We start from the raw sequence: 15,321 nt of genomic DNA on the forward strand, positions 1-15,321 counted from the left end.
ATTACCTGTTACACAGATTTAAACCCGAAGAAAGAAAATCTGGCAATTGATGAAAATCACTATTATTCAAAGACCAAAAAATAGCATATACCTGAATAACACGAAGAGGCAAACACGTGCATGTCTAAATATAACAATTTCTTAATCAACAACAGTCTCTTTGATAAGGTATCATATTATACTAGTCAAACAAACCAATTGACAACAGCATTAAAAATAAGGTTAAGGAAGTCTGATTCTTTTTCATATAAAAGTGCTGCATGTAAATACATAAAATTCATTACAGAAAAGGTTGTGCCTCGGTGTTGCTAGCAGTAGTAAACCTTTCCTAAAACATACAGTTCCTCATTCTCATTACATCATTTTTTAAAACCACAAAATGAAAACAGAAACGTGGTTGCCAGGACTACAATTCTCAAATTATTTTTTAAAAAGTCTTTGTAAGAGAGTAATACATAGTAAGGAAAGTCTGAGAATGTTAGCTAAACGTCTGAAGAAGTAAAAACCAAAACTGTGTCCATTTTATACACAAGTAATACTGCATCATATTTACATACCTATACTGCTTTTATTTGGGTTTTTAATAAAACGAGTGGAAGCTACCTTATGTTTATTCTTAAAAGATAAAATTTACCCCATTAGTTCAGTAGAAGATAATAAACATAAACTCTCATATCTTACCAATACACTTCCAGAAGGTGGTGGTGAATGTGGGGATTTATTTTCCTGTGGCAATTTAGAAATGAATGCAGGAGATTCATCTTCTACCTCCTCCAAAACAACAATACACACTCGACTCATTCGCTCTTTTAAAACACTAAATTCCAAGCTATGTGATAAAAGTCACAGTTGGAAGAGCACAAATAGTTTTTCCTCCTCTTCTGTACAACACTTAGGATCATTCTCTGAACAGCGCAGCTGGTTTTTTAAAGTTAGTAAGTACTATCAGAAAAACTGAAGTTTAAAATTATGACTACATAACATAACTTCCTAAAAACAACAAAATTCTGTTATTTTCTGTTGGGTTACTGTAATACTTAAAAGAAATTTCATATCAACATGTCACTAACTAAAACGGAGTCCAGTACAAGCTCATCTAAAAATATTTTTCCCTTACCAAAATAATCATATTGCTCTCTGTCTCACAGAAATTTACTTGCATAAAAAGATTATTGTTTGGGGTGACAACACCACACAATACAGAATGAAATGAGAAACAACTACTGTGACAGAGAGGATTACAGCTATACCCACTCTTGCCTGCAAGGTCATATAGTTACCAGTAGCTGACTTGCTTATAATTGGAAAAAAAAAAAAAAAATCTCACTATTCTGTTTCCACTTCTAATTTGTCTTCATTTCTTCAGCTTCTGGTTTAAAGCAGATACTATCCAGAGGAAAAAAAAAATATCTAGAGCTCAGCATAAATTCTTAAAATGAAGCTCAGAGGTTGACAATTCTTTCTGTGTTTGGGAAAGAAAAAAAACAACAACACTCTGCATTAATAGCAAAGCTGCAGTACATTTACATGCGATGAGTCAGACCCCAAGAGACAATAGGACTCTTGGTACTAGAATACAGCTTGATTAATCCAGATATCCCATATAAAGAAGAAACACAGATAGCTTTATTCCCATCGATAGCATAAGCAAGGCAGAGCGTTCATTCTTTCTCCATCAGGCAGTTGTCTGTGGCTGCTCCAGCAAAAGGGCACAGCACCAGGCAGAAATAGTGTTAGCAGAGGATCCTAACGGAACAGGCAGGCTGCGAAGGAATTAGAAGGCATTTGAGCTCAAATTACTGCTTCAGGCTTTTCATTTAAAAAAAGAGAGAGAAAAGCCCAGTAGTTTATCATTCCAGTGTTTCCTTTGATCTCCACATGAATACAGCTTCCATTAAATAGTCTTCATTCACAGGAAAAAACAGCAGACTGTGCATCTTCTTTGAGCCAACTACTTTATTCAATCATCTGCTCTGTGCCAATATAGTTTCCTTCCACTGTGAAAACCGCTACAGTTATCCTTTTCAGTAGATTTCAGATGTTTTCCTGTTCCCCAGATGATCTTGCAAAACGGCCACTGATACCTCCAAATAGGTCCTTAAAAAATCTCTACAGAACCTCAGGATCGGCCCCACAGAAGCATTCCAACTGAGCAACAGTCTGAATAGCAAAGACTGCAGAACCGCAGGATGAAATGCCTAGTAATGCTCACATGTTACACTTACCAGAGATCTGAGCTACTGCTCGGGGATGTAACTTCCTCTAGCAGGAGAAAAAAATAGTGCATTTGGACAGCCTTCACAATTAGAAGGTTCATGCCAGTTCTGTGACTAATCCAGATCAAACTGAAAAATTCTATAACTGAAAAATGAGTGCGCTTTTAACATTTTCCACTAAAAGCCACAAGGAAATCTGGTGTACTGCCTCTGCTGACTAACACTGGTTTTAGCAAGTAAACAATTCCAAACAGCTTAACTGCTTTCGTATGTTACAATATAGCAAATGTTTAACCCTATAAATGACAACTGCAATAAGAATGTCTGCAGTGGACCCATAAAAGAGATGGAGAAATATTTTATGATAACAGAAAAACACAAATCTGAGATTTTATTTTTTTACCAAGATCATTTTTAATATACCAGATGCATTTATTTTCAAAAATGCAAAAAAGTTTAAGCACAGAAATTTAAAATTTACAATTTCTGTTGTTGAATTTAATCAATCATGTCATATTTTAAAGGGAAAAAACAAAAATTTCATAATGTAAAAATCCTAGCTCTAAGCTTCTGTGGATCATCTGAATTTCACTGAAGAAATTAAATAATTCCACCTTCCCATCTGGAAATGGAATAAAGCCTTAAATCCGTTAAATAGCGGCATAAAACTATTGTTTAATGCCCTAAGTATTCATTTTCTCTATGTCAAAAAGGCATGAGGTAACATAAAAAAGTCAGATGTTCCTTCCTCTATAAAATTAATTTCCCCAAAGCTACATGGAAGTGTCAAAAACAACCAATCTATTGTAAGCTTTCCCTTCTTTCTCTATTTATTAAGCATGCGAGTTATTTTCTAACAGAAAAATTACAAATACTATGGTTTCCCTTCAATTTTTGTTCTTTCTCCTATCAACTAGCATTTTTTTTTAAATTAAGGAACATAATAGCTATTTTTGAACATTTACGATGTGCTAATAAGTGTTGTACATTCTCATTTAAAACTCACAATAACCTTGCTATGTTTCCATATAATAGACGGAAAAAACTGACTCAAAAATTAAGTATTTTATCCAGTCATACAAATTACTAAACTTGTGTCTAATTCCAAACACATGCTCTTTCTTTCTAATCTATTCTGCTTCCACTGAGTGTACGCACTTGTGCACACACCCCCACCCCACTACTCTCTCAAGATCTTTGCAACCTATACTAGATTGTCAAAGTAATCTTAAAAAACAGGTAACCTATAATGGCTATGAAAAGTTAAGGTAACAAAGAATATACTATTTATTGTCATAATACTCCTAAACAAGTTATTTTTAAATGGGTATTTCAGGGCTAGTGTTATCTCATGTGTTTAAGCTAATTTACTTACCAAAACACAAAAAGAAAAAAAAATCCGCATGATATGGATAATATAAGAAATGCCAGAATTTAAGAACAAAAACCATTAAATATCAATCTATTAAAGAACCTGTAATCCTAACATAATTGTACCAAGGTACTGAAATACGCTAACAATTTGCAGAGTTGTATTTTAAAGTAAGCAAAATGGTTTTAAGCCAAATTAAAGACATGCAAATATTTTTGCATACAAAATGATGTTAACTATCTCCACATGACTAACTCAAAAATATCATCTTGATATATGAAATATGTAAAAATTAAATCACCGTGGTGACAATATCCTATATTCTGTCTTCAGGGGTTTTTTGCACCCCAAACAAAATCTCTTTTTATACAGACAATTTTAACTCGTTCCAAAGTATTCAGTGTGTAAGTTCAGCTACTTAGACTTAAGCAGGTATATCCTATTTCTTGTTCTAGGTCAACTTCCGTACTTAGGTCTTTCCCAGCCAGAGAACAAGCTCTTTGAAGGCAGAGACTATGTTTACACACACACACACACACACACACACACACACACACACACACACACACACACACACACAGAGTTTCCTTCTACTTTCTCCCACTTGTAAACAATTTCAATGAAATTAATTCTATTATGTCACAAGACTCTGGAATAGAGTGGTAAAATTATAAAGACAACAGGGGATTCATGTGTATATATTAAGAGTGTGTGTGTGTGTGTGTGTATATATATATATATATATATATATATACACACACACACATACATACACACTTACTTTAATCCAAAAACACAAGAGGCATTAAGGTGTAGAAGTTGAGCAACTTAAAATGCAGAAGTTGACAGGATATAAACCAATGATACAGGATGACAGCTAAAATTAAGGCCTCAGGAGGTCAGCCTACCTGGAATTCAAATTCTGATTCCATTATTTATTAGTTCTGTCCTTGGGCAAGCTACTTAAATGCCCTGGGCCTAAATGTCTTTGCACTTATAAAATAAGAATAATAGTCTTCAGAGATTTTTACCTAGGAGAAATACAATAATAGCACAGTGATTGAGAATGTAGGCTTTGTAGCCAAACTGCCTGTGTTCTCATCCAGTTTCTGCACTAACAAACCTAACCGTGACCTTGAGCAAGTTACTTAATCTCGGTCTCACTTCAACATCTAATAAAGAACATTAACAGAATCTACTTCATAGTGTTATTCAGAGTGAAGTTTAAAATAAAATGTAGATAATCTTATTATTATGGATATTTAGGGGAGTAGAATGATTTCCCATGTGAAGGTAGTGAGGAGAGGACTACTGTCGATTTCTCCCCCTACTGGTGAGATGATTCAGACTAATGTCTAGAGATCTCATTCAGTTGCTAAGTACACTCCCCTCACCCTACCCTTTCCAGGCTTCTGGAGAGACTGCTAGAAGCTTGTCTTAACACTGGAATAACCAAACAAGAATTAAGTAAGCATTACGGAGGGGAGGAAGGAGTAAACTTAGGCAAGAAGTAGGATTATGGGTTTTGCCATTCTTGAACATTCACTGTACTTTACAGTCTACGGAAAGAGAACTGGCCCATGAGGTGCCTAGCTGGCTCAGTCAGTACAGCACAAGACTCTTCATCTCACAGTGGTGAGTTCAAGTCCCACGTTGGGCATGGAGCCTACTTAAAAAAAAAAATGTAAAAAAAAAAAAAAAAATTCATTAGGGTGCCTGGGTGGCTCAGTCGGTTAAGTGTCCGACTTAGGCTCAAGTCATGATCTCACAGTTCGTGAGTTCGAGCCCCGCATGGGGCTCTGTATTGACAGCTCTGAGCCTGGAGCCTACTTCTGGTTCTGTGTCTCCCTCTCTCTCTGCCCCTCCCCCACTCGTGTGCTCTGTCTCTTGAAAATGAATAAACGTTAAAAAAAAAAAATTCCTGGCCCATGATATCCAATATAATCAAAGGAAGATGAAAAAACTGAGATAATTGCTGCACTATTTTTTATTATTTAAGTTAACAGCACCATATAGCACTGTTTTAAATCTTCTACTGAATGAGACAGATCCCTAATACAAGGAATTCACATCTTAAAGAAAAAAAAAAAAAAAACAGGTAAGTAACTATTTAAAACATTAGGAATGTACAAAGTATTTATGATAAAAAATACTGACAAAGATAGTGCAAACTTAAGTTCAACAATTTTTTTTTCAATTGAACAATGGTAAGGGGATGTGGTTTTTATCTTGAGGCATTTACTCTTTAAGCCAAATTAAGTTTTTAATAAGCCAATAAATTACAATTCTGACAACTTCATAATCCTTCCATTCTTTATACTAAAATGTATCCTATCAACAGCTTACTCCTACTCTTCACAGAATCACATAATGGAAAGCTGGTTTAAACCTTTGTTTAACGATAAAATATTTTAACATCGCAAAAGATTTTTTTTTGGTTCCTAATTTTGTTACACCAAAAGTTTTTCGGACACATGTGATTTTTTCTTTCTGCATACAGATTCAATCCAAAGTTATCTTATCTCTTGAAAATCTGTGACCTCCATATTGATTATCATCGAATAGGAATTTTACTCAGGGTGGATAGAGCAGAGCACGCTAGTGTCTTAGTATTGAAAAATAAAAAGCTTGTGGTGAAAGATGGTAAGAAATGGATTTAAACCATGTTTCAGAAACATTTCTCATAGTTCAAGAATCCTGAACAATCTTTTTGAGCTAGGCCTCATCTGTCCATATATTTTAGAAAAATCCTATGAACAGATTTTAAAAGAAAATGGGGGAGAAGGAGGGGGGGGGGAAATCTTAAATAGCTCTTGTTAGGTTATTGGTTAGCTTCCTCAGTATTAGTACAGCCACTGAAAAAATAACATTACGTATTTAAAAAGTGATGAATTCAAGATCCTTATAATACATGCAAATTAACTCTCTGCATGTCTAGACCACTTTTTAAATGTTTACCCAACCATACTTCCAAAATGGCTGACAACCAATGTTATCCAATGATCTCAAGTGGTTTGACCCCACTGGTATATTATAATGGTATAATGAATTGTTACCCCTTCCATTAATACTATCATATACTGCATATTGTTAACATATATTAATGTTACCTATTATTACTCTGATGTGTTCTACTACGACCTATCTATATTCTGCATCCATTCTTCCCATATTCCATTTGCCCAGAAGACTTAATTTTTAGGTAAGTACAGGGCCTCCTAGAACAATGTCTATACTTCTCAGCCTAGAAGCCTGAGACTTCTAGGCTAGAAGCCACAAGACAAAGTTGTGACCAGCATTTTAAGTAGAGGTGTTGTGTGGCTTCCAGAAAACTGCCTATTCCTACAAGGACAAATGGTATATCCACCCTGCTTCCTGGAACATGGATGACTCACCACCATCTTAAACCAAATAAGGACCAGAGTCTAGGGTGATGGAACAGTATATTAGAGGGGATCTGGGTCCCTGAGGACTTTGTGGGACAAAACTGCCATAAAAGCCCTAGACTGCCCACTTCCCAACTCTTAGGTTACAAAGAGAAGTTCCACCTTGTATAAGTCTTTGTGATTTTTGAGTCTCTTTACTCAGAGCTGAAACTAACACTAAGTGGTACTCTTCCTCTTCCTCCAATCATCAATCAGTGATCCATACTACAGTACAGTATAGCTACTTAAATTTTCAAAAATTAAAATGGATTATAAACATTAGCTGCAACAAACTGAAATAGAAATAACTAACCAGAAAACAGCTCAAAAAACAAATCCACTATATTAATCCGTGGAGGGAGAAGGAAACATATTTATCACAAATATTTTCATTGAATCCTCAATCACGTCTTGTGGATACTATTATCCAATTTATATACGGAAAGTAGAGGCTCAGTAACATCCAGTCAGACAATGACTCATCCATTCATCTGTATTTATTCATCAACTACTATGTGTCAGGCTTTCTGCTAGGCTAAGGAAACAAAATTATGAATAAACAGTCAATCCTTATTCTAATGGAGCTTACATACAAATAAATATTATATACTGCAAACTGCAATAAAGTGTAGAAGGAAAAAATTTCTTGGAAAAAAACTAGGTCCACAGGGCTGCAGTAAGCAACTATGAGTAACTATGAGGAGCAGATGTAGTTGGGAGAAACAGTTAAACTCAGATTATACAGAACTTTGTAAGCCAAGTTATAAAGTTTGTATTTCCTAAGTGATTGAAAAGTCATTAGAAATTTTTAAGCTAGGCAGTCATGATGATTTGCTTTAAAAAGATTATGTGGCTTCAGTGTAGAGAACAAATTTGAGGAGAAGAAGGAAGTCAGAGGACTAGTTGAAATAATCCAGGAGACTGTTGAAATAATCCAAAGAGTGGGTAATCTGAACTAGGATGCTGGGCATGTAAATGCAGAGACTGAGATATATTTTAGAAATAGGATTTATAGGACATGCTAATAGACCGGATTTAGGGGTGAGGGAGAAGATGGTAACCACAAACAACTCCTAGGTGTTTTATGCAAGCAACTAGTGCTTGCAAGACTTTAAGCAATCTAGGCCTTCTTCAGTTTCCAAAGGTATTAAAATGAGTAATAAGACTTGTTCTATCATATCTAAGGACCCTTCAAGCTCTAAGTCGGTTCCAATCTTAATCCAAAATATGTATCTTAACATCTACTCTCATGATTTGAAAACAAAGTGTTAACAATCCTGAACCTGTCTAAATTCAAAGAGGAGTATAAAAAAGTTCCTAAAGGATGGTAAGATTGGGTTCCATATTACCCAAGATTCAGTACATTGAAATAATCTAAAAAATGTTTGGCAAAAATACCTTAATCTAAAACATTCAAAATTACAATAGCAACTAATTCAACAAATATTTCCTATTAATATTTCCACTCTACTATACACACACCAAGAGATTATGAAATGTCATATATCATCTCCACATTCAAAGGCCTTACGCAACCTAATGATTTTTTGGCTATGACACCAAAAGCACAGGCAACAAAGGCAAACAGAAACAAAAGGGACTACATCAAACTAAAAAGCTTCTGCAAGGCAAAGGAAACTATCAACAAAATAAAAAGACAATCAATGGAATGGGAGAAAATATCTTATCTGTAACCATATATATCCAATAATAAATTAATATTCAAACTATATAAGGAACGCATACAACTCAATAGCAAAAAACATATAAATAACCTTATTTTTTTTAATGGGCAAAAAACCTAAATAAATATTTTTCTAAAGAAGGCCATACAAATGTCCACAGGTACATGAAAGGGCACTCTTGTGCTGATAAGGATGTGGAGAAAAGGGAACCCTTGCACACTGTTGGTTGAATGTAAATTGGTACAACCACCATCAAAAACAGTATGGCACTTCCTCAAAAAGTTAAATATAAAACTACTATCAGATCCTGCAATCTCACTTCTGGGTATACACCCAAAAAAAATGAAATCAGTATCTCAAAGAGACATCTACCCTCCCATGTTCATTGCAACATTATTCACAAAGACAAGATATGGAAACAACCTAAGTGTCTGTCAAAGGATGAATGGATAAAAAAAAAAAAAAAAATGTGGTGTATGTATACACAATGGAGTATTATTCAGCCATAAAAATCAAAGAAATTCTGCTATTTCCTACAACATGGATGAACACAGAGGACATTTATGCTAATAAAATAAGCATAAATAAGCCAGACACAAAAAAACAAATACTGTATGATTCCTCTTACTTGAACTCCTAGAAACAGAGAGTCGAATGGTGGCTGCCAGGGGCTTGAAGGTAGAGATGGGGAAACTCTGGTCAAAGAGTACAAACTTTCAGTTTTAAGAATAGTAACTTTGGGAGATCTATACATACAGCTACAGTTAACAATACTGTACTGTATACTTCAAATCTACTGAGAGTATATCTTGTGTTCTTACCACAAAAGAAACAAAAAAGGTAACTATGAGAGGTGACAGATGTATTAATAAACATACTTTTAGCTTGATAGTAGTAACCATTTCACAATGGATATGTATTTCAAATTATCACATTGTACACCTTAAGTAATACAATTTTTACTTGTCAATTATACCTCAGTAAAGCAGGGGGGGAAAAGACCTTATATAGTCTAAATGAGGTACACAAGAAAAATTAACCAGTACAAGAACACAAGTGATAGTAAAAAGTAGTGTAAAAAGTAGTATATACAGAGACCTAAATATGAAGTAGAAGACAAACCTGCTACTAATAAAGTCATTGGTAAGAGTATAGCATATTAACAATTGTAATTGGTACATAAAGATATCTTCTAATTGTCCATTCTCTTAAAAAAATGATGGCTTTTATGAAACTGTTCATAAACTTCACTGTTGCTACTTTTTCCTCTGATTTATTGGAAGGGTGCTTTCACAAACCAACCGTCAACTAGCTAGAATATCTAACCAAAACCTCCTCTTGACGATTACATTTCTAAGAAAATCGTTCAAACCATTTTATTTGTTAGTTTTATTTAACATTAATACTATTTACAGGGGCTTCTGGGTGGCCCAGTCAGTTAAGCTGATTGATTTCAGCTCAGGTCATGATCTCATGGTTGGGGAGATCAAGCCCTGCAATGGGCTCTGTGCTGACAGCTGACAGCACAGATTCTCTGCCTAGGATTCTCTCTCCCTCTCTCTCTGCCCCTCCCCACTAGTGTGCACATTCTCTCTCTCCCTCCCTATAAATACATAAATAAATAAACATTAAAAAAAAAACTATTTACAATGCCAGACTAATAGTTTAGTTACTCAGAGAGTAGACAAGTGCCAAACAGAAATAAAAAATAAGCCACATACTTTAAAATTTTCTAGTAAATACATTTTAAAATGGTGAAAATTAATAATAGCAGTATTTCATGTAATTAAATAGATCCCAAATATTATCATTTCAGCTTGTAATCAATATAGTTATTGGATATTTTACATTTTTTATTACCTTCAAAATTTGTTGCATATTTTATACTTAAAGCATATCTCAATATGAACATTAAATTTTCATTGGAAATAATAGATCTGTATTTAGAGATAAAAAAATTTACAGTTGAGAATGTAAATACATGTGCCTGAGTTGTTACAATCATATATATATATTTTAACATTTACTCATTTTTTGAGAGACAGAGCATGAGTGGGGAAAGGGCAGAGAAAGAGACACAGAATCTGAAGCAGGCTCCAGGCTCTGAGCTGTCAGCCACCCAGGCACCCCACAAACATATTTTTTAAGTTCCAGTAACTAAATCATGTATTCTTAAAATTTAGATTAAACTAAATCAAGAATTCAGTTCCTCAGTTACATTAGCCAGCCATATCTGCCTAGTGACTATCGTATTACACAACATTGGTTTAGACCTATAAAGACTAACTTTTTAAAAGTTTAACTGTTCTAGACAGAAACCTAAAATATGCTACCTACATCACTGTCTTACAGAAAAGAACATCGATTTTTATGATGGCTTGGAGTCAATAATATGAACATACACTGTTATTGTTAGACTGCTTCATAGTAAAATAATCACAACAGCCTTAGTTGACTGTTCCTAAATATTTCTGTCATAACTTGAATGGTTCACTAGTTCTCTTTCTTTTCCCCTTTGTTTCTTCCCTAAAAACACATACATCTCTCTAATTTTTCACAGTATTAGCCCTGGCTTGAAGGCAACAACATTATTTTCATATGAAACAAAGTACATGAACTTCTTAAGGTCCCATTTTCTTCAGTATTCAAAGGTCTCTTCACATACACTAGGGTTCCATACAGAATTCATAAGTTGAAGTTAACAAAAGTTGACTAGCTATCTGTCAGCACATTACTTCATTTCTTTAGGCACCTTTGTTTTGCTGTTGAAGCAAATGAAATTGATCAAGTTGTTTTCAGTTCTGGCATTTTATAACTTTATGTCCCTTTTCTGATAAGAATAGGTTGATTCATGATGAAAGGAAGGTACCAAAAGTAGTGGTAGTGACCATCGATTAGATTTCTTCAATAAAATTGGCTCTGAGAAAAGAATAAGTTGGGTAATATTTAACCCAAAAAGGGCTAAGGGGAAAAAAGGCAAAGATCAAGATAAACACGTAGAAGGCTAAAGAACTTGATTTTCAAAAAAGAACTAACCAATCAAAAGATATGGTATGACTGAATGGATTTTGAAAATCCAAGATCCAGGGCTCCTGGGTGGCTCAAGTTGGTTAAGTGTCCGACTCTTAATTTTGGCTCAGGTCATGCATGATCTCACAGTTTGTGAGTTTGAGCCCTGTATCAGGCTCTGTGCTGTCAGCTTGGGATTCTGTCTCCCTCTTCCTCTCTTCCTCTCTCTCTCTCTCTCTCTCTCCCCCCCCCCCATAAATAAATAAACATTAAAAAAAAAGATCCAACTCTATGTGATCTACAAGAGACTAACTTTAGATTTAAGGGCACATGTAGGCTGAAAGTGAAGGGATGGAAAAGGTATTCCATGTAAATGGTAACAAAAAAAAGAACAGGGTGGCTAAACTTCATCAGACAAAATAGACTCTAAGTCAAAAAGTGTCAAATGGGACAAAGGACTCTATATAATGACAAAACTAGGAAGAGAAATACACACACCCAACATTAGAGCATCTAAATAGATTTAGCAAACACTGACAGAACTAAAGGGAAAACTTGACAGCAATATAATAATAATAGTAGCAGACTTCAATATCCCATTTTCAATAATGGATAGAACATATGACAGGTAATCAGCAAGAAAATAGTTGGCTTGAACAGTATAGACCAAATGGGCTTAACAGAACATTCCACCCAACAGTAGCAGAATACACATTGTTCTCAAGCACACAAAGAACATTCTCCAGGATAAGTTGACATCTTAGGTCACAAAACAAATTTCAACAATTTTAAGAAGAAATCATACCAAATATCTTTTCTGACCAAAACAGAATGAAACTAACAATCCATAGCAAAAGGAATACTGGAAAAATAATGTGTGGAAATTAAAATAACACACTCTTGAAAAACCAACAGATCAAAGAAGAAATCAAAAGGCAAGTTAGAAATATCTCAGTATCTTGAGACAAAAACAGAAACAAAACATACCAAAACTTATGGGATGTAAAAAAGGCAGTACTAAGAGGGAAGTTTATTTTGATAAACACCTATATTAAAAAATAAAGACCTCAATGTCAGGCACAGAGTTGGCACCAAACTTAGGTCTCTGGAATTTTATTCCAGATTTCTGGGGTCATTTCATTCACCCATACTTTCATTCATTTCTTCATTCAATAAACACTTATTGAACAACTATTACACACAAAATAAAGATAACATTATAGTTAAAAGTGCCAACTTTGAAACCATATTGCATAAGTTATCATTCAGATGATACTTTGCAGGAAAAGAAAAAAGTCAAACAATGGGAAGTAGAAAGAGCAAAAGGTAAACCTCTCCTTTTCTACCAATATTTTTTAGCTGTGTGACCTTTATTAAGTCATATAGCCTCTTTGTATCTGTTTCCCCAAATTTAAGTGAGAATAATGATGGAGCCTCATAAGATTGTTGAGAACACATGAAAGGGGCTTAAAACATCTTGTACTATAAAAATGGTAGCTACTAAAAAAAAAGAAAAGAAAGACCTCAAATAACCTAACTTTACACCTGAAGGAGCTAGAAAAAGCAGCAGCTAAACCCCAAGTTAGCAGAAGGAAGAAAATAATGATTAGAGCAGAACTAAATGAGATAAGGGGAAAAAAACTGGATTGGTTATTTGAAAATATTAAATTGTCAAAACTTTAGCTAGACTAGGAAAAACAGGGAACTCAAATGAAACCAAAAGTGAAAAAGGAGATGAGACATTATAACTGATGCCACAGGAAAGGGGGGAAGGGGCGGAGGGGTGGGTGGGCAGGATAAGGGATTACTATGAACAATTATAATGCCAAGAAATTGAGTAACCTAAAATAAATGGATGAATTCCTAGAAACATACAACATACCAAAGACTGAATCATGAATAGAAAAAGACTGAATCAGTAATCAAACACCTCCAACAATGAAAAGCTCAGGACCAAATGGCATTACTGGTGAATTATACCAAACATTTAAATAATTAATGCCAATCCTTCTCAAACTCTTCCCAAAAAATTGAAAAGGAACACTTCTGAACTCATTTTATGGGCCAGAATCACCCCGATACCAAACCAGACAAAGACACTACAAAAAAAGAAAATTATAAGCGAAAACAGAATTCCTGACAAACATAGATACAAAAAGTGTCAACGAAACACTAGCAAACCAAATTCAACATTACATTAAAAACATCATATGCCATGACAAAGTGGGACTTATGCCTGACATGAAATCATGGTTCATCATACAAAAATGAGTTAACACACGGTATTAACAGAATGAAGGATTAAAAAAATGACAGAATCACCTCAATAGATACAGAAAAAAACATTTGAAAAAATTCAACACCTTTTCATGATAAAAACTTGCAACACACTAGGAATAGAAGGAAAGTACCTTAACATAGTACAGACAATATATGAGAAGTCCACAAATTCAGTGGTGAAAAACTGAAAGCTTTTCCTCTAAGATCAGAAACATGGCAAAGATGCGCTCTCTCATTACTTCTATTTAACATAGTACTGAATTTTCTAGCCAGACCAATTAGGCAAGAAAAAGAAATAAATGGCATCCAAATCAGAAAGAAAGAAGTATTCTGTGTGTAGAAGACATAAACTTTGTACAAAACCCTTTAGATTGCACACAAAAAAACCTTAGAATTAATTAATTCAGTAAAGGTGCAGGATACAAATATTAACCAAATCAGTTGCATTTCTATACACTAAGAATAAACTATCTGAAAAGGAAATTAAGAAAATAATCTCATTTACAATAGCATCATAAACAATAAGATAATTGGTAATAAACTTGACTAGAAAAGTAAAAGACTTGTACATTAAAAAATTACAAAACATGGATGAAAAAATTAAAATGACATAAACAAAAAGATATCCTGTGTTCATAGATTAGAAGACAGTATCGTCAAAAAAGAAAAGATTAAAAATGGGGAATAACTAAAAAACAAACAACAAAAAAAGAATAACTGGGGAAGGAAGATCTCACAGATGCAGAAAAAAGGGGGTTGTAGTATGGAGGTGGAAAATTACCTTGAGTTATGAAGAGAAGATCTCTGTCTTCTGAAGCAAGAAGGAAGGGTTGATGTAGGTAAGGTAAGTGGAAGTGAAAGTATAAAGTTGAAAAGGAATAAGTGTGAATGTTTAGCAGCTGAAAGTAATGGGTCATGAGGTCTAGGCTGGATAATAATAAAAATACAGAAGTGCAGGTAGTTTCAGTACAAGAAACAAATTGTGGGATGTGCTTAGTGGAGTATATGGTTAGAGCCAAGTGGAGAGTATCGCTGGTGTGGAAGTTGGTACACTGGGAAGTATGATATTCAAAATGTCATCTACAAAGAAATGAAATCATGTAGATAACTGATATAACTCTGACCCAGATGTAGAACTGCAGAGTGAGATTTGACAGACAATAGCAACAAAAAACAGGAGTCACCTAGCCAGATGGCATGTGCTTCAAAAGATTTTTTATAGATAGGTAGACTTGTAACATTCAATAGCTGTAGTGGACGACTAGAAGAATGCTGACGCCGCTCCCCTCCCTCCTACACACACACACACACACACACACACACACACACACTCA

At 34.5% G+C, this 15,321-nt stretch overlaps 1 protein-coding gene across 7 annotated transcripts in view; it reads right to left on the reverse strand.

Annotated features, from left to right (window-relative positions):
• The window catches only part of ANKRD28 (ankyrin repeat domain 28), a 197,848-nt gene that overhangs the window by 120,519 nt on the left and 62,008 nt on the right, over positions 1–15,321 (reverse strand). The window contains exon 1 of one of the 7 annotated variants that reach the window (XM_042903085.1): positions 682–2,242. The exons of 4 other annotated variants lie outside the window; for them this stretch is intronic. In XM_042903085.1, coding sequence (XP_042759019.1) covers positions 682–801 — 120 coding nt within the window. In that variant the 5' untranslated portion in view covers positions 802–2,242. Of the gene's footprint in view, positions 1–681; positions 2,254–15,321 lie in introns of those variants that run through there. 2 more of the 7 variants (XM_042903094.1, XM_042903089.1) reach the window with 2 other exon arrangements.

This window comes from Panthera leo, chromosome C2 (assembly GCF_018350215.1).
Source record: "Panthera leo isolate Ple1 chromosome C2, P.leo_Ple1_pat1.1, whole genome shotgun sequence".
Taxonomy (NCBI): domain Eukaryota; kingdom Metazoa; phylum Chordata; class Mammalia; order Carnivora; family Felidae; genus Panthera; species Panthera leo.